The following is a 19,950-nucleotide window of genomic DNA, read 5'->3' as shown; positions in this document are numbered from 1 at the left end:
GTTTTAAGCATGCATAAGTAAAGGCTTTACTTATGCATGCATGCATAAGCTTCAAACAAGAATGTACTAGTAGTTAAATTAAAGAAAAAGAAAAAGAAAGCCCCGGCACCCGGAGGTGCCATGAAAACATAAATGAAAGAAAGGTGCTTACCTCTAATGCTTGCAAGAAGGCACCATTGCTTGAGAGAGCTTCAAGTAGCCAAAAAATGAATTCTCTTAACCTAGCCAAAAGAGAAGAGATTAGTAAGAATTAGGTGATTTATTGTGTTCTGCATGCATTCAATCCAATAGATTTTAAAAAAACATGCATGGAGTAATGGAAAACCTTACTTTTCTTAGAAGGAGAGGCTTGCTAGAGAGGCTTATGGGGAGAGGCCTTTTCCTTGTGAGGAGAGGAGAGGCTTTGTAAGGAGGGATTTTGGCTTGCAAGGAGGAGAAGGCTTATGCTTATAAAAAGAGGAGAGGAGAAGAAGAAAGCTTGTGGGAAGGGCAAGAAGAAGGGCATCATAACAAGAACAAGGACAAGGGCAAGGGCATCATAGCAAGGAGAAGGGAGTCATAGTATCAAGGGGCAAGCGATTAGGGTACCATGGCTAGGGTTTGTAGCAGCAACAAAAATCGAGCTGCAACTTCCTTAGAAGGAGAAGATGAGATATGTGGTGGCACCATGCACAGGATTTGAAATCCTAAAATTACAGTACACAGCTATAGCCAAAGAATGAATTCTCTTAACCTAGCCCACAAGAGAAGAGATTAGTAAGTATTAGGTGATTTATTTTGTTATGCATACATTCGGTCCAATAGATTTAAAGAAAACATGCATAGAGTAATGGAAAACCTCACCTTCCTTGGAAGGAGGCTTACTTGTGAGGGTTGTGGGGAAAGGCTTTTTCCTTTTGAGAGGAGAGGAGAGGCTTAGTGAGGAGGGATTTCGGCTTGCAAGGAGGAGAGGGCTTAATGCTTGTGAAAAGGGGAGAGGAGAAGAAGAAAGCTTGTGGGAAGGGCAAGGAGAAGGGCATCATAACAAGGAAAAAGGCAAGGGCAAGGGCAAGGACAAGGGTATTATAGCAAGGAGAAGGGAGTCATAGCAAGGGGCAAGGGAGAAGGGTACCACGGCCAGGGCTTGTAGCAACAAGAATCGAGCTGCAACCTCCTTGGAGGGAGAAGATGAGATATGTGGCGGCATGGCGTACGAGATTTGAAATCCTAAAATTACAATATGCGGCTATAGTTGCGTGACCATACGCGGCTATAGTCGCATCACTGCACGTGTCTATAGCTGCACCTATAGCCGCGTACCATGTGCATGCCCTCTCTCACTCCTCTCTTATCCTTGCACGTGCAGCTATGCTCTCCCCCTCTTATAGTGTACCTAAACCTTAGGGATATAGACATAGTTGCATATGGATGTAGTTCTAGCTAGACCTTGAGGATATCTCACTTTTCACATTACTTCTATAAGTAGAGAAATCTTCATAGTTTAACAAGAAAATTTATATACAATTGTCGAGATTTCTTTCTTTTCACCTTCCACATTGCTAAGGAGCTTACTTCTATTGCACATTGTTGATATGATTTTATCACCTTTAATGCGGGTTAGAATTGAGACTAAATCTGTGTTGTAGAAAGGTTAACTCGAGATCATGGATCTGCATTCCTTTTTGAAGGTTTAGCTTGCGATCCTTATGGCTCCATACGAAGAGGTTGCACATAGTGTCTCTTTACATTCTTTTATCATTGCCCAAACTTCAATGATTTGGAATTTGCTAATTCAAATAATTTACATTGAAAAATAAGAGCTATTTTAAAATTCAACTAAAGAACAACTTCTAGTGTATCTTAAACAAAGAAGAAACAAAGTCAAAATGCTATGCTGATTTTCTTTAATACCACATTAAAATGATGCCAAAGGATTACTCAGAGTCTAACAACAAGCTAAAATATGTGCAAATGCTTCTGCCATTTTAATTTACCTAGAGCCATGATAGAGATGCATCAACCTACAAAAGGTTAGATATAAAGTTGGATATAGCTCTTTTTGCCTACCAAGAGAAGGTAAAGAGTAACCTAAAACAAGTCATATTAAGCACACATTTTGTTTTAAGATAAGATATTTAAAATCTCATTGTTTTAATCTTTAAAACTTTCAAAAGAATCAACTTTGCATGTACCAAAACAAGGAGGTAACACTTACATGTGTGGGTTGGACCAACAAAAGGGTATGCAAATACAATTCAAATTCTAGGCAAACATGTAAAGAAACAAGACCTACCAATAACTTGTCACATTAAACTTCTCTATGGCTTCTCCTTTAAATCACCTCATAAAACTTTAGTACTTTCTAAACATCACAAAGCAATCTACATTCACACCAATCCCACTAATCGAATTTGCACATTATAACAATTTAATTCTTCTACTACACATTCTTTGAATTAATACTATAACTCTACAATTAATTAGAGTATTTTCTCAATAGTTCACTATTTGCATGGCATAAAGCGGTTCCATGTACATGTAATCAAGGGTGACACTTGAATAAGAAAACATTTTGTGTTTACATATTTTGTTTCTAGGATGAGAGAGAGAGAGAGATCCGTTTGCGACCTTAATGAGACCTCTAAGGCTTAAGCCCCCCCCTTCTCTTTTTTTGGTGAGCGAGTTATCTCGAATCGTATGATGCGTTTATCGTGTGTTTGTTGGCAAAACCTTGAAGAATTGGCGCTTGGTGATTCAACTCCATGGCCCTGTCAAGCTGTTCATGTTGATGGTGATTAGCCGCTTCATGCAGCAACTGCAGGCGGGCTAAGCTGGGATTATGAGGCGCTAAGCTTTGAATCAGCGCCATGTTATCGAAATAAGCTGGGTTGGGTATCACTGATAGAGGGTGCGTTTGATATAATTGCTCTTTAATCACACTTGAAGCAGCAGCAGACATACCCGTGGATAAGGCTAGGCATTTGGGCTGATTAGCGAGGGAGAAGGGAGACTGAGGGTGGAATATAGCATTGTTAATAGACTGGTCCGATGCTAATCCGGCCATGGTTAAGTTCTGATGGGGATGATTAGCGAGGTAAGTGAGGTTAGGGAGTTTTTCGTGCAGGGTCTCTTGATGGGTTATAACTGGCTCCGGAAATCCGTGGGATGACAGAAGAGAGAGAGCACAGGTTGGACCATTAGCACTAGTGCACAATGAGAGACTTTCGCCCTGCATACAAGAGGAAACCTGCTGCTTCTGCTGCTGCTGCTGTTGTAGCAAATCAAGTAAGGATGTTGATGAAGATGAGCCCTTGTTAATCTGGTCATTAAGGATTGCAGTTAGCCTATTGTTGATTTCATTGAAATTGGCTGATAAAGTGGCCATAGCCACCTGCTGCTGCTGCTGCTGCTCATGGAGTTCAGCTGCTGGCCACTCTAGTGCATCATTATTCTGATAATTAAACTGCATGTTGGACAAGGGCATCCCCAGTTGATGGTGCTGCAGTAGGTGATCCAAACGTAGCTTGTCATAACCTGCATTGAGGTGAAATATTGATTCATTAGCGCACCATGCACACACATAGGCAAAACTAGTTAGCAAGGCAATACTAGGTTAACTGTGCTTCTAATCATATAAATTATAAAGGCCCTAATACCCTAGGATTTAACAAGGCTAAATCCATGGAGGGCGTACATGAGCAATTGCATTTTTTTAAATGATTATATTAGTTTATTCCAAAACATAACTAAGTAATGTGCTACTATACTATCAAAGTCATGCAAATATCAACAAGCTTTTGTAACTTAGTGATAAGAATGCAACAAAATCTCACTGATTGCCTTATTCAAGACTAAGGCAAACCCTTAGAAATCGATAGTTAGATTAACAATACTATTAAATGCTTTTTTGAGAATAATAATAAATTAAGCCTTGGATTAAGGCACGGAGGGTTTAAACTGCTTTAATGAAATTATATAGCAGTAAGGTAAAGCCTAGGATTAAAACATGGAGGGTTGAAATTGGTTTAGGGGTCATTCCTCCCTGAATAAAAGAGCACTTTTTTTGTGTGAAAAACATAGATTCAGAAGGTTTTTGAGTAAAAGTTATGGTGCCATAGCAATGCAGGCCCCTTGAAGCTAAGTTTCAAAAATGTAAATGCCTACCTAGAGAGACCAGAGAAAAGGATGCAGTGCCTTCGGATTGGGACTTCCTTCGCCGCTTGTTGTGACCTTCAAGGCGCCTTCTGCAGCTCCTCTTGGCATCATCAAACTCGCCCACCGCATGAAATCTTTCACACATAGAAACACCTACCTTAATTACTGTATATATTATCATTCCATTTTTAAAAAACAAAACAAACGCCAAAATTCACAACCCATTCAAAATAGGCTTCACATTTCAATTTCCAATCACCCAAAATATTTTAAAAAAAAATCCACCCTACGTTGATGATTTTTTCCCTCTTTTGTTTTCATTAAATCTTGGCTCGCCCACAAGGATATCAGCTTATGGATTTTATTTTTTCCGAATTTTGCTACTTTCGTACGATATTTAACCAGCTAGATTACATGCGGCCACCTGAAATCGAGCTTTAATCAATAAGATTTCCTAATTTAACAGGCAAGTACCCTGTCGATAGTCAGTACATTAATCAGAAGAAATCAGTAGCCCATCCAACAGTAACCATTAATTACCTGCTGCATTGTTGGCAGAAGCGTTGTTCTAAGCCGGCCTTGATGACCCTGGGTGCCTTGGCATGCATCTCACACACCTTGTGCCTACGGTGGTAGTCTTTCTTCGCTTTGCTGAGGTCTTCTTTGCAGCCGTCGATCTGGCAGCGTTGCGCCGGACGAGGCATATTCACGGCAGTTAAGGTATTGCGATGCTGCTTAATCTTCAGGTTAGCAGGATCATTCATTACACAGCTAGCTGCAATTAATCGCTTGCTTAGCGGCGAACTTTGATCTATTAGATCGATGCTGTAATTTTCTTGTGCAAATGTACGCTTGCCACAAGGGACTATGGACTTAACTGCAGTAGGAGGAGGAGGAGGAGGAGGAGGAGCTTTTGTCGTGCAGCTAAAGCCGTAACGTTCATTGCAATAGTACTGCTGCTTTTCTGGCCCATCAATATTTCCGACAATATGCTCTCCTTTTCTGCTGCAGTTTTCTGTTAGATTGATTGCCGGAATGAAGCCAGATGAAGCGGAGTCAAAAGAAGCGCCGGCGCCGGTGGCCGCTGTAGTGCCGGAGCTAGAAGGCGTTGCAGAAGAGAAGTGGGCTTCATTTTGATAATGTTTGCTGAGACATGGAAACAAAACCGCACTCCCTACATGGGTTCTTCCTGTGTTTTTCGACCCACCTTGGAATACATCAAAATCGCATGTAATTGATGGCTTCATTTGCCACTCCATGATACGACAGAATAAAAAGCTGGTCTTTTTAAGGCCTTTAATTAGCTTTGCAAAGGTGAAGGTAAGCTGCTCGCAGGGTGCGTGATAATAAGCTATTAACCCCCAAAAAAAGAAGAAGCAAAATGGGTACCAAGAGTACAATATCAGAACTGGGTACAAGATAGGGGTAAAGCATGGTCACTTTCTCAAATAATATATAATGTACTGCATTAGAATTATAGCTGGGAAGAGCTGTGGGTGGGATAAGGAAAACAGATGGAAAGGCAAGGGGGTGTGTGTGTGTGTGTACGAGAGAGAGAGAGAGAGAGAGAGAGAGCTGTTTTGTAGAAGAAGGCAAGAAGAGAGAGAGAGATCAGCTACTGTGGTAAACAAGAAGACAACGGAGATGGATCAGAGAGAGCTGCTGTGCAGAAGAAGAAGGCAATGCAGGGGTCGAGCATACTTTAAAGCTTTATACAAGCTTAACTTGTGCAGACAGTAGAGAGTGCCGGATCATACAATGCTGTGTATGCCCGCGTCCCTGTAGTCTGGGCTTCAAGCAAAGGGCGTTCTCACTGGTGGCTCCTGGGGGCAGAATCACACTCTTTGGCAAATTGGCACTCTTTTAGCACGTGAGCTTGGTCGGGCCATTCATTGACTCTGCGTCTCTTCACCTTCCCTTGAAATCATAGTCTCATGGCGGACCCAGTGCCGCCCCACCCTTACTTTTCCCCTCAAAGCATCATTCGTGGGATACCCTTATCATTCCCTTAGGTTTAATAGAGAAGCTACAACAAGGTAATTATAGCTTTAATAAACATTGATAATCGCTTTCTTAACCACGTTACACTCGCGTAATCACTTTCACTTTCAAAAAGATCGGCTTCAAGACATTGATGATGGTTAGCATTTGCAAACACACAGTAGTATAGACGTAAAATCACACGACACATTATGGTAAGCGTTAAGGTTCTGCATGCGTTTTAGCATTCCAAAGGCAATAGTAGATCACGATTATCCCGATTCATCACTTTCTTAACCACGTAAGCATGAGGTTTATGGGCGATTGTAGAAAACAATTAAGCCCTAATCATTCTCCAATCAAGCCCTAGTCATTCATCAATTAAGCCCTAGTCATTTTGGTATCAAGCCCTAGTCATTCATCAATTAAGCCCTAGTCATTCATCAATTAAGCCTAGTCATTTTGTAATCAAACCCTAATCAATCTCTCAACCACTTGACACTCACAACATTGTGGTATGTACTGAGATAAAGTAACATGAATCACTGTGTGATAACCAGAGATTAAGGATTAATCACTTTCATGTAAGGCTTTAGAAAGTGATTAAGTGCTAATCACTAGAAAGGAGACAGAAAACCCACACTCACGTCAACAACAGTCAACTCAGAATTACAAGTTTAGAGACTGTAGAGGAGCGGCAGTTGGTGGAGTGGACCCGCCTACTAGCATATATGCTTTGCAAGTTGCAAAGCCCTTCAGGTTCTCTTTTTGCAGTTCCTATTGGTGTGGTTGTTGGTGGTGATGGGAGTCGAAGTGTGAATGTGCAAGACAAGCTAAAAAAGGGAGAAAAGGAGATGAGGATGATGGTGTTGATAAGCCTTTGTATATGTGCTGTTGCGGCCTTTGTTCATCATCATTTCGTGTCAAAAGCATCACGAATCTTCAATAGCCTAGTTTCGAGCTTTGGAACTAGAGTTGCAATGTCATCACACACACTAGGTCTCTCTCGCTCTCGCGCACCAAAAAAAAAAAAAAAACACTGACCACACGCGCACACAGTCTCTCTCTTTGCTGGACAACACGAGAGTTGCAATGTCATCTCTCTATAACTCGCTCTACAAAGGCATCTTTCTCTCTCTCTCTCTCTCTCGCTTTCGTTAGAGTTACCACCTTCTGATCTCTCTCTTACTATCTACAATGCATCTCTCTCTCTCTCTCTCTCTCTCTCTCTCTCTTCAAAGTCCCCTCTCTCTCTCACACACACAATATAGAGTTACATTCCCATCTCTCTCTCTCTACCAAGTCCTCTCCCTTTCTCTCTCTCTCTCTCTCTCTCACACACACACACACACACACGAGTTACATTCCCATCTCCCCCCACACACATACACATAATAGAGTTACATGACCATCTCTCTCCCTCTCTCTCTTCCTCTCACACACACATAATAGAGTTACATTGCCATATCTCTCTCTCTCTCTCACATAGAGTTACATTGCTATCTATCTCTCTCTCTCTCTCTCTCTCTCACACACACACCCCATAGATCTCACACACACCCATAGAGTTACATTGCTATATTATATATCTCTCTCTTTGTCTCTCCCTCTCTCACCCCAATAGAGTTACATTGCCACTCACACACCCATAGAATTACATTGCGCTCTCTCTCTCTCTCTCCCCCACTGCACCTCCCAATAGAGTTACATTGCCATCTCACCCTCTCCGCCATTGGATGATGACGAGTTGGACACCCGAAATGTACACACTCCATCCAACAACAATTCGATCTCATCAAAGTACAGTAGCTATACAACCCGTGTCAAGTGCACAGGCTTTAATTCAGTTCTCTCTTTCCTTTTTTGCAGTTCGCACAAGAGTGGTACAGCTACTACGGTAGCTCCCACCATGAGCAGCTCAGAGCTGCAGATCAGGGCTTTCGAAATGGAGCGAATCTGATCATCGTCACACCTTGAGAGAGAGAGAGAGAGAGAGAGAGAGCTAGCCATAGGGACTCTAGGTAGAAGTTGTCGACGTCCGAGACAAAAGCTTGTGATCTCCATATCAAAACATGCATCCCTTTTCCCGCACAAGGGAGGCCAGTTCATGGATTCCCATTATTATTGAAAGGAGCATAGCAATCAACACATACCCTGCATGGATCCTCGAATCAAAGGAAAAGTGATCAAACCCACATCATCAGCCCCGATTCACAAATCTCCTCTTTTTTATCACATGGTAAAGAACCTTGACTCGCCTCCATGTACACCCCTTCTTTTCCCCACCCCAATCATCATTTTAGTTTAGTATTAACCTTAACACCCATTGTTTCCTTAAAGTTTGCATGCTTATCTCGGGATGTGCAAGCATTATCCAACCTAAAATGTCATCCTTGACTAATACATGTATCAATTGCCATGTCTTCCTTCATTAATACATGTATTTCCACATGGTAGACCGACATTATATCTTGTCTAATGTGAAACGTCCTTACATGTAAAAAGTTCAATCCTTATCCAAAGTAAGTAAGCTTCCAATGAAAGGTATAAAGTTACACCATCAAATCTTTAAGGCTCTAAGTTGACTAGTGCATGACAAGACTCACATCATAATACAACATTATCGCTCTAATAACTCCGGAGTCCTTGTAAAGGCATTGATTTTAGATAAGTCCCAAAAAGTCTGTTTTTCTAAGGATTGGTAGTTAAACTTTCGTTAAGAAGAGAATATTATATAGTTCAAAGAGGCTTGCCTTGAACATGATTGGGAGGGACCCACACACACACACACACACTCACACACACACAGAGTTCTATTAACATCTACGTAAGGCCAAAATGGCTTATGATACCAAATACATAAAATCAATGAAGACCATATATGAAGGTCTTATGCCAAATCTCTTGTTTGACAAAAGAAACATCAAACCAAACTAAAAAATGAGTCTTAGTGTTTGTCTACTATGCCACTAGGAGTATGCTAATAGGAGATCCAATATTTAGAGCAATGTTAGATTGACCATGATAACAACATGTCCCATTGGATGAGTGGCTTGTTTGGGTTGATTTTTTTTAATTGAGAGTTTTTTCAGTGTGCACTTACTCCCTTTGTTTGTTTTTCTCAATTTTGTTTACAAACATCAATTGTATGTTACCAAGGTCTCTTGCACATCTTCCCTTACTGTATCTTTCACCTCTTATTTTAGTTCATCCTTGAGCTCTTCCTTTACCTTGGCGATGATCTACTCTACATTTTTGCTATCTGGAGTCAGCTTGTTTTCCAAAGCTACAAGGTGATCTTTGAGCTCACAAATCCACCCTTTCAACCATGTGATTTTCGCTACCAACAAGTACTTAGTCAACTCGTTCAAGTTAGTTGTGTTGGGTTTTCTTGGTGTTGCTAAAGCAGCCACAAAGCTAGATTTTGTGATGGCTATAAATATAAAATGCTATGTACGTGGCTTTGTGTGTGTTTTATTTATGACACTCTGTATGGAGCATGCATGAGAGAGAGAGAGAGAGAGAGAGAGAGAGAGAGAGAGAGAGAGGTTTGGATATTGGAACATTAGAGAAATGTATAATTAAGGGGGATACAAGAATTTGCATGTTTTTCTAGTAGACACTTGCACCTAGAAGTCTAGAGATTAGATTAGGATTGAATAAGGTTTTGTCAATTTTATACTAGTGGAACTTGTTTCACTCTTAGTGGTTACATTTTGAGGTTAGACCAAAAAATAATTATGTGGTACCATACAAATGTCACTACAAGAGACGAGCCATCTAGTTACACCCCCAATTTGACACACATGGCCTTAAAACATTAACTTTTAGGCTAATAATTGGGCATCATTTAAATAGGTGTCATTTTGTGTTACGCATTGTGATGTTTGTTATAAAGTTAAGATTTTGCTACATAGAGTACTTTTATTGTTTGAACATACGTAAATTTGCTACGTGGTCTTGACCTTGTTTTTCATTGCAAAACAAACTTAAGATTTCTCCTTATGCAAAACATACGTAAATTTGCTACGTGGTCTTGACCTTGTTTTTCATTGCAAAACAAACTTAAGATTTCTCCTTATTCATTAGAAAAAGCTTAATATTTGTCCTTATTCATCACTCACTCTTTCTCTCACTACATAGATCTTCAAAGAAAATTCTTATTAGAATTACTTAGTAGGGTCTTATAGGATGCCTCGTTTGGTGATAAATGGAAGAACACTATGGCAACTATGTGATACCATTGTAGAAAAAATCGAATACATAATGAACATGATAAGCCATAGAACACCATATTCGATAATTTGGGAAAAATCCCATTCCCATTTGAAAAATGCCATTTGAAAAATGGGATCATGGTGAACTTGTCCAAAATTTTGTCGAACCCCCCTCATGTCACATATCATTGGAAAGATCTTGAAGAGTAAAATCTAGATCTTTTTCGACGAATTTGGAGTTGGCATGTTTAAGATATATACAAAATTAAATGGAGTGACCTTGGCAATAAGGAGAAGATGCCAAAGAGACTGTGTCTTGATTTTTTCATGCCATGCTTGCCCCCTTAAATATCAAACTTGGGTAAGAGGGTTCGAAGAGCTTAGACCAAGAGATCGGCAAGCTTCAACGTGCTCCATCGACATAATTCAGTTGGTATTGCATTGGTACAATGGGGCAAGTCGACATATGAGCTTGCATTTGATTTTTTCCATTGATATTTGGATCCATAAACAAAGGAGATTATGGCAAAATGTTTTTGGAATCTCAGTGCTTTGGTGGGGTGAATTGAGAGTTTTAACATTTTTCCAATAGTACAAAAAACCTTGATTTAGTCAAAAAGGGTTCAAGATGAATTAATTTGAGCATAGGATTGTGTTCCCCACCCCTTATGCTCCATTTCAAGCCCTTGATCTCACCATTCGGACAACCGGCCAATTGGCTACGCGAAATTTTTTACCGACGGCCTTGTTTCTATACAAATTTTGAGCTGTCTAGATTGAAGTGAAATTGGAACCATGGTTGGATAGCATTATCTTAAGGCTCTCTAAAGAGCTAAAGAACTCCAAATTTGGACTCTGTTTTGACGGTCAAAAGGGGAAAATACTTATTGGTTGACTTTTTATAAAAGTCAAAATATATAATACTTTCACATTTGACCAAGGTCAAAGTGATCACATGGGTGGATTCTACACTCCACTACCTCTCTATAGAGATAAGGAGCACACAAATTGGAGTTCCGGAGCATATCCAACTAGAATTTGATCAATTTTCATGTGATGGCATCAAAGTCAAAGGGCAAAGACACTTACAAAGAGGTTGTTGAGAATGATGGTGGCACATCAAAAAGGCAAAGCAAGAGGTGAGGAAATATGCTCGAGGGTAAATCAATGCACGAGTAAATGTGGAAAGGAACCAAGTCATACCTATGTCACAAGGGTCTAGTGGTGGTGGTGATCAAAGGACACTTTTCCTACTACAACATTTTCTTGAGAAAATGCAACGAGATGAGCAAAACAACATGCTAAGATTTGAAATGATTTGGAAGGATTAAATCAAAGAACCCAAGTTAGTGTTTGTGATGATAAATTCTTTGATCATTTGGATTAACAATTCAAATCCATGGATCAACACTTTCAAAGAATTGGAAATACATTGCATGAGGGAAGGGTTGAGTGGTTTAAGGCAAGATATGGGCAAAGACAAGGAAGTTCAAAATGGACCGATGGTGTCTCAAGTTTTGGGACCAGAACTGATTGGGCGTTCCATTAGTACTTCAAATGCCAATGCAAGACACTCATCTCAGGCTATTCCACATCAACATGAACAAAATCAAGGGCCCTTGCTAGGGAAGGAGACTTTGCCTCCTCCTAGGATGCACCAAGGTGGAACAAGCACATTTGGAATGTTAATGCACAACAAGGTGGCTATGGGAACAAATGTGCCAAACATACCTATACACCAATTGAGTGCTAATATGCCAAATACATCGGTGCATGGTTTGTCTCCACCAATGCAAGGGAGAAGTTTGGAAAATGGAAAAGGTATTTCATTAGGTGAACCATCTCTACATGGAAATTGGAATGCCTCTCCAAGATTGCATGATCGTTATTCCAATGACTTGGGTGGCCACTTCGTCAATGATTTGGGCCATCATTTCAATGGTTTGGGACCCCATCATATTAGGCCACATCAATTTAATGACACGAGTGCTCTTCATCCTAGGCCACATGATCATCTTGTTCGTTTCCTTACATTTGGAAGGTTATGCTCATGCATGGTGGAGACACTTGAGTGCACAAGGTTATAAAATCACTACTTAGGAGGATTTCAAAGGTGATATGAGAAGTATTTCAAAGGTGAGATGAGAAGGACATTCATTTCAGCCCTCAATCAATTAAAGATGGTGGAAAAATGGGATAACCTTACTCAAACAAGCAATGTCAAAGACTATATGCACAAGTTCATGAAGCTTTCACTTCATGTGGAGGGTTTGAGTGAGGGTTACAAATTGAAGAAGTTCATCAAAGGGTTATAAAATAGCATAAGAGTTGATGTGAAAGGTCAAAGACCCGATACCATCAAGGAGGCTATGCTCTTAGCGGAGATCTATGAAGCAAAGTATGCAAAGCAAAAAAAATAGGGCTAAATTTGGTACTTCAAATGTGGGCAAATCTTCAAGCGGTTTTACTCCTTATTCCACTCCTCCAGAATTCCCAATTGTCTATGGAAAAGGTGGTAGAGAAAATTTTAGATTTGGTACCTCTTTTCCTAAGTCTTCTAATGTTGATGGTGGGAAGAAATTCAATGCAAAGGAGGTTAGCAAGAACAAGGTGTTTGGTGAAGATCGTATCAATGATTTAAAGAGCAAGGGTTTATGCTTCAAGTGTGGGGAGAAATGGGGTAAAGATCGTTGGAAAGTGTGCAAAGCTAAGAAAATGACTCTTAGCATGATCCTCACCGAGTCTTGCAAAGATGGGGCAAAAGAGGAACTGGAACATTGAGGCTTAAGGCATGCATTAATGGAAGAGTAGAAGTACACATAGCTTTGTCAACAAGAGATCTATGTGCAGTCTCAAATTGCAGACCATAGCTTTACCTTCGTGGCATGAAGTTCATGTGGCTAATGGGGCAAAAATGGATTGCACATTGGTATGCAAGAATGTGGGCTTGGTTCTCACAAGTAGTTATACTTGCAAAGCTAATTTACTTGTCTTGGCATTGACATTGTTTTGGGTTGTGATTGGTTGGCAACTCTTGGATTATTCCACATGAATTTACAGCAATGGTATATTAGTTTCATGCATGGAAATGATGAGGTTATATTGATCGGAACTCATGTGTGCCAAGTATCAAGATGATCAATGCATCACAACTCAAGAGGGAGCTCAAGAATATGGCATGCATATATGTTTTACAACTTTGCAAGGAAGAAAGAAATGAGGAAAAAGAGGAAGTTATGCATAAAGGTATGAAGGAATTGTTTTAAAGGAGTATAAATATGTGTTTCAAATGCCAAAGTGCTTGCCGCTAAAATGGGAGGTGGATCATGGGATAGAGCTTGAGCTGCACACCAAGCCCGTTTAATAAGCCACCCTATAAATTGTCAAAAGTGGAGAAGGACGAAGTGGCAAAGCAAGGTGGATCATGGGATAGAGCTTGAGCCACACACCAAGCCCATTTAATAAGCCACCCTATAAATTGTCAAAAGTGGAGAAGGACAAAGTGGCAAAGTAAGTGCATGAGCTTATGGACATGGGATGGGTTACTCCTAGCCAATTAACTTTTGCATCACCTGTACTCTTGGTCAAGAAAATAAGGACGGCACTTGATGCATGTAAGGGTTGTTTTGGATGCCTTAAGAGCCAACAACTTATATGCAAAGGAGAGTAAGTGAACATTTATAGCATAAAAGGTTGAGTATATTGGACACATGGATTGTATAAAGATACAATCCAAAAGTCTAGTGGCTCACCTTGAAGTGCTTCTAAATGAAGAAAGTGCAAAGGAAGAGGAGGAGAACACTTAGGATAGTGTGGCAGAACTGCAGGCTGAGAAAGAAAAGGCCATGATGGTTCTCAAGTAGGAGGAAGCCCTACTAAGGAAGCGGAACATCAGAGTCTAGGAAGATGAACTTGAAGAAGTGAACCTGGGGGGACCAAGAGCCAAAAACAGTCAGAGTTAGTGCCAAACTGAATAAGGAATTCAGAGGAAGCCTCCTGGAACTGCTAAAGTTATACAAAGATGTGTTCGCCTGGAATTACTCAAAAATGAAGGGGATTGATCTTAGCTTCTATCAACACAAGATCAACTTAAAAGAGGATGTAACTCCTATCTGATTAGAGAAGATATAGAATGAACCCCAACTATACCAAACAAATGAAGGAAGAGGAAGTTGCTCAGAGTAGGGTTTATCTATCCAGTGGACATGGAGAAATGGCTTTCACCAATAGTCATCATCCCAAACAAGAATGGGAAGCTGAGGTTCTACATTGACTATCGCAAGTTAAACGCTTCCACCATATCGGCGGATTCGTTCCTGCTACCATTCATAGATTCTATGTTGGACGCGGTAGCCAAGCATGAGACATACGCCTTCCTGGGTGGGTTCAGTGGTGGGTACAATCAGGTACAGATGGCCCCGAAGGATAAAGGAAAAATAGCCCTTATGACAGAATGGGGAACTTTTGCCTCCAATGTAATGACTTTTGGTCTGAAGAATGCTCTAGCCACATTCCAAATGATGGTTCAGGAAATATTCTATGAATATTTAATTACCTTCATAAGGGTGTTTGTGGATGATTTTAGTGTGGCTGGAAATAAAGAAGACCACATAACACACCTCACGATGTGCCTGGAAAAGTGCATGAAGGCCAAACTGAGCCTTAATCCAGCCAAGTGTGCCTTTGCTATCGCAAAGGGATCCCTCTTAGGGTACATAATATCTCTAGACTATCTCTAGAAGGGCTAGCTATGGATCTGGTTAAGATTGCAAATCATTGCAAAGCTGCAACCACCCAAGAATACCAAATAACTTGCCAAATTCCTAATCAAGTGGCATAGCAGATTCATGAGGTTCCTAGGAAATGTGGCAGTTCCCTTGTACAGTCTAACAGTGAAAGATGTAGAATATGTTTGGTCAAGATCCTGTCAGGAGGCATTCGTGAATCTCAAGTGGATACTATGAAGCACCCATTCTCTCGCACATCCGAACTATGATTTAGTATTTCATGTATTTGTTGATGCCTCTGATTTCACCATTGGCAGTGCTCTGATGTAGGGAGCGCAAGAAGGCAGGTTCATACCAGTTTACTATGCAAGTAGGAGCTTGCCCAGACATGAAAAGAACTACTCCACTACAGAAAAGGAGTCATTGGGGATGATCTACTCGATCAAGAAATTCAGGCACTATCTGTTGGGAAATGTTTGAATTTCATGTAGATCACAAAGTAATCTTGTACCTGGTGAAAAAACAGACTATATGGCTAAGAAAATTGGCCAAATGGATGCTTTTGTTACAAGAGTTCAAGTTCACCATAAGGCACACCCCCAAAAATAATCACGTAGTAGCAGATTTCCTATCAAGACTGGAGTCAAGAGAAGATCCAAAGGGGGTGGAAGATGATTTCTCGGATGCACAACTCTTCATCTCATAGATGGAGAAAGATCTAGTAGGTACGATGAGATGCTGCAATTCCTATTTGACTTGTTCTTTCCAGAGTACATGTTTGGAGATCAGAGAAAAAAGCTGACTCTCTAGAACAAGTCATTCATGGTGGTAGCAGGTTAGCTTTACAAGATGGGCATTGATCAGATATTGAGAAGATGTGTCCCTGAACATAAACAATAGGCTATGCTAGCAAGACGAGATGTGTAGGAGGAGGATAGAAGTAGGTTGCCTGGAAGAAATGCAGAGCCAAATCCAGGATCTCTAGAAGGCCAACAAAGGAATTAAGGTGGAAATGGAAAATATGAGGGAAGCAATAGCCAAGAAAGAACAAACCAATGTGCAACTGCACATCGACTTGGATAGGGCCTGGGAAAGTGAGGCTATAACAGAAGACCAAGTTGCCTTGATCATAGAGGATCATCTCATAGTCATAAAGGAAGGGCAGGCCAGGGCAGCCGACAGGGACAAGATAGAGCTAGTCAAGGCTGGCGCTTCTGGATGTCAAAGAATTTCTGAAAGTTTACGAGATGGAGGCAAAAATGATGGAGCAATGGGAAGGGCATGCAATCAAGGATCTAAAGGAGTTGTGGGGGGAATATCTAAGAAAATTGACAATTGTAATGCAAGTCCCCACACCTTCATATAGACAGATGATGCCCTACCATTCATAGAACAAAAATTCAGAGGGAGAATCAAGACATCCAAATCCAGCCCAGCTAACTAGCTTGGAACCAACAAAAGCTTTGGAAGTAGCTGCACCCAGCCACCCAAGAGGGGAAGGAGGCCAGCACCAGTGTGGGGAAAGCACGAGTAAGGAAAAAGACCTACAAATGGAAATGATTAGCTAAGGAATGAAGTGGAAGTATGGGAAAGGAGGTTCACCCTCCTAAAGGGAGATGGAAAGAAGCTAGTGGCATAGACAAATGGGAAGGGGAAAGAACTTGTTATATACAAAGGGTCATCAATGGACCTAATTCTCGAGGAGGATGAGGAGCTGAAGGAATATGCGTGGGAAGCTATAAAGAAATTGGAGGAGAAGGAAAACGATGAGGCTGCGCTAAGAGCCCAAATTGAAGAGTTGGAGGCTCTTGTTGAAGAATTCAAAGAGAAGTAGAAACAAGATGGGCACGCAATAAAATCCCTAAAAAACGATGTAGAGGCTGCTAGGCCTGCAAGAGTGAGAAGAGGAAGAGGAGGAAAATAGACAGTTGATGAGCTTAATGTCACATTGACAACAACTCACACTAGCCTCTAGCCTCTAGAAAAGACAAGAGTAGATGGATACCATGAGGACAATACACATGGAGGAAGTGCGAGCAAAGGATAAAATGATTAAGGATTTCCAAGTCTAGGCAAAAAGGGAAAAGGGGGAAAAAGAAGACGTGCAAAAAAGAGTCTGAGAGGAAATGGGCCAAAGGAGTATAGGCGTTTGGAAGGAAATTGCTCTAAAATATATGCAAACTTTAATCTAGATAGCTCAGCAGGCAGGTAGGTGCCGTGAGACCTTCCCACTGAGAAGAAATTGCAAAGTTCATGAACTAGTTGGAATTGTCAAAGACAGAGAGACAAGGCAAAGGCAGCTCTCAAGCAAGAGTATCGGGACAAGGAAGAAGCCCCTCCCCCGGATCCAAAGCAATGTGTGGAAGTAGAAAGCTCTTAGGACTCGCGGATCCATGTGAGGAGACAGCTCATTTGAAGAGTGACATTGCTAATACCCCTCGCCAAAACAAAGCCAACAAACAGAAAGGGGAAGGAAAGTGCTAAAGTTGGAACCTATAGGAATACCACCCTATGGGTAGAAATGGAGTCAGGGTGGGAAAAGAAGGCCAAAGGAACCTAAGCAAATATTCTTCAAGGCATCATAGCCCCAAAGCAAACAGAGCCCCATTTCTTCATAGCATGCATGGTTGTGGAAGAAATCAAGAGAGCAAGGGAAAGACATCTAGAGGCATGGCCCATTCATGTGCAGTTCCGAAGGGCCAACGAGAGGATGGGCATAGGGCATGCCTGGGTGAATAGCAAGAAGACGGCTTATGAGCCAAGGTATACCTAGGATCGCCCCATCAACTTCACCTTCTTAGGGGGGGCAAAGAAATAGAGGAGGTACTAGAAAAAGTGGCTACAAACAGGCCATAAGGACTCCGAATGTGAGGACCTGGACTCAGAGGCAATTTGGATACACAATGTTTCTGAACAGCATTCCCCGTGATCGCCAGGGAGTGGCGGCCAATCAACCCATTTGGCTACCACCCAAATCGTTGCCCAAACTGACCGCGTTGTGCAACAAATGAGCCTTCTTGTTCTACAACAAACTTATAATAACTTCTTGAAGAATAGGTAGTATCCATGTAGTTGTAAGGAAAAAGAGAGATTAGTCAGATAAGGGGATAAGGGGTAGGAGGAGACTTGATCTACCTAGTTGAGATTGTAGGGAAGGAATGCATTCTTGTCTAGATAGTCAAAGACTCATGTCAGGTCTACTTGGGCCCAAAGGAAAGGAATAGTATGGAATAGGGGGGACAAGAGAGTTGAGTGAGAAGTTTAAGAGTAGAGTTCATGCTAAGGAATTGTACTGTATTACTCAAGAATGGATTGGTCTTTGTCTCACTGCTATTTCTCTCTATTCATCTATTCAGTAATCAATCTTGTGTTAAGTTTGGTCATGTTTGGATGCAGAGTTCTATCTAGATTCAGGAAAGCCTTAGGAATTAACCTACTTTATAGCCACAACCAATCTCCCTGCGCTTAGGTAGACAGATAGCTAAACGTCCTAGCATTGGCTTATTGCATTGTGCATAGCTGCATTAGTCTCACTGCTCCTCCGGAGCCAACCAGGTGGTCTAGAACCACGTAAGTGCTGGCGGACTCTGAAATTAAGGATTGGATTTTGGATATCCAAGAGGAGTACATATTGGATGAGGAAGTGGCACCAACGTGGCAAAAATTATAGCAAGGGTCCCATGATGATTTACTATATTTTGAGGTTTGTAATGAACTTATTTACTACAAAGGCTAAGTTGAACTTGTGCCTACATCAAGCTACAAGAAGAGGGTGTTAGAAGAGATGCATTCTTCTCCATTATTAGGGCACATGGGGATGTTTAAGACCTTTGAGAAGGTGTGGAAGAGTTTTTATTGGAAAGGGATGCAAAAAGATGTGTATGCTTTTGTGACAAGTTTCTTACCTTGTCAACAAAACAAGGATCCCACACATCAGCCCGCTGGTTTTCTTTAGCCTTTTCCCATTCTTGATAGCAAATGGATACATATTTTTATGGATTTCATGACAAGGCTACCTCACACAAGGAGCGGATAGGATAGCATATGTGTGGTGGTGGACCGTTTGACAAAAGAAGCACATTTTACTCCTTCCAAGGTAAAATTTTCAACATCTATGGCTGCAAAACAGTTTATGGATCATGTGTTCAAGTTACATGGAGTGCCACAACAAATTTTTAGTGACCGAGATGTGAAGCTTATGAGTACATTTTGGATGACATTTGGAAGCTTATGAGTACATTTTGGAGGACATTGTTTGAGATCATAGGAACTTTTTTGACACCTAGTGCACCGCCTATCACCCTAAAACCGATGGACAAACTGAGAGGGTGAACAAGTGGGTGGAGACTTACTTAAGGCACTATTGCCATGATACGCAAGGTATTAGGATGAGTGGTTGCCCACTGCCAAGTTTGCTCATAATAGTACGCATCATGAGAGAATTGGCATGTCACCTTTTGAGGCACTCTATGGGTACAAAGTCAATATGCTAATGATGGTTCCAAATAAAGAGGGGGTGAATCCTATTGCAAAAGAGGAGATGGAAAAGTTGGATGCACTCTTGTAACAATGCAAAGCTAATATGAAACAAGCTCAAGAAATGATGGAGTTCATGAAGGGTGATTGGTTATTCTTGAGGATTTCCAAGATAACATAAGGTTATTCTTGAGGATTCCCAAGACAAGATATGGTTCTCTCAAGCGGCAGCACAATTACTAATCTCGGTACTATGGGCCATACAAGGTGGTGAGGCATGTTGGTGAAGTTTCTTATCCATTGGGACTTTTATCAACCTCAAAGATTCATGATGTGTTCCATGTGTCACATCTCAAAGCTTACTTGGGCCAGAGGTATTTGTGCAAGACGAGCAACCTTTAGTGAATGAGGAGGGT

General features: G+C 41.1%; 1 protein-coding gene across 1 annotated transcript; it reads right to left on the bottom strand.

The window, feature by feature from the left end:
- Positions 1–2,474: 2,474 nt before the first annotated feature.
- LOC147613726 (uncharacterized) lies at positions 2,475–5,902 on the bottom strand. Its single transcript, XM_086781207.1, has 3 exons — positions 4,675–5,902; positions 4,144–4,268; positions 2,475–3,513 (listed from the first exon to the last, which is right to left on the bottom strand). The coding sequence occupies exons 1-3, from the start codon at positions 5,391–5,393 to the stop codon at positions 2,663–2,665; spliced, it is 1,695 nt and encodes a 564-aa protein (XP_086637333.1). The 5' UTR covers positions 5,394–5,902; the 3' UTR covers positions 2,475–2,662.
- Positions 5,903–19,950: the final 14,048 nt, after the last annotated feature.

Source organism: Cibotium barometz, chromosome 43 (assembly GCF_041138505.1).
Source record: "Cibotium barometz isolate CiBa-2024 chromosome 43, ASM4113850v1, whole genome shotgun sequence".
Taxonomy (NCBI): Eukaryota; Viridiplantae; Streptophyta; class Polypodiopsida; order Cyatheales; family Cibotiaceae; genus Cibotium; species Cibotium barometz.
This window is presented reverse-complemented; position numbering and strand designations above follow the sequence as displayed.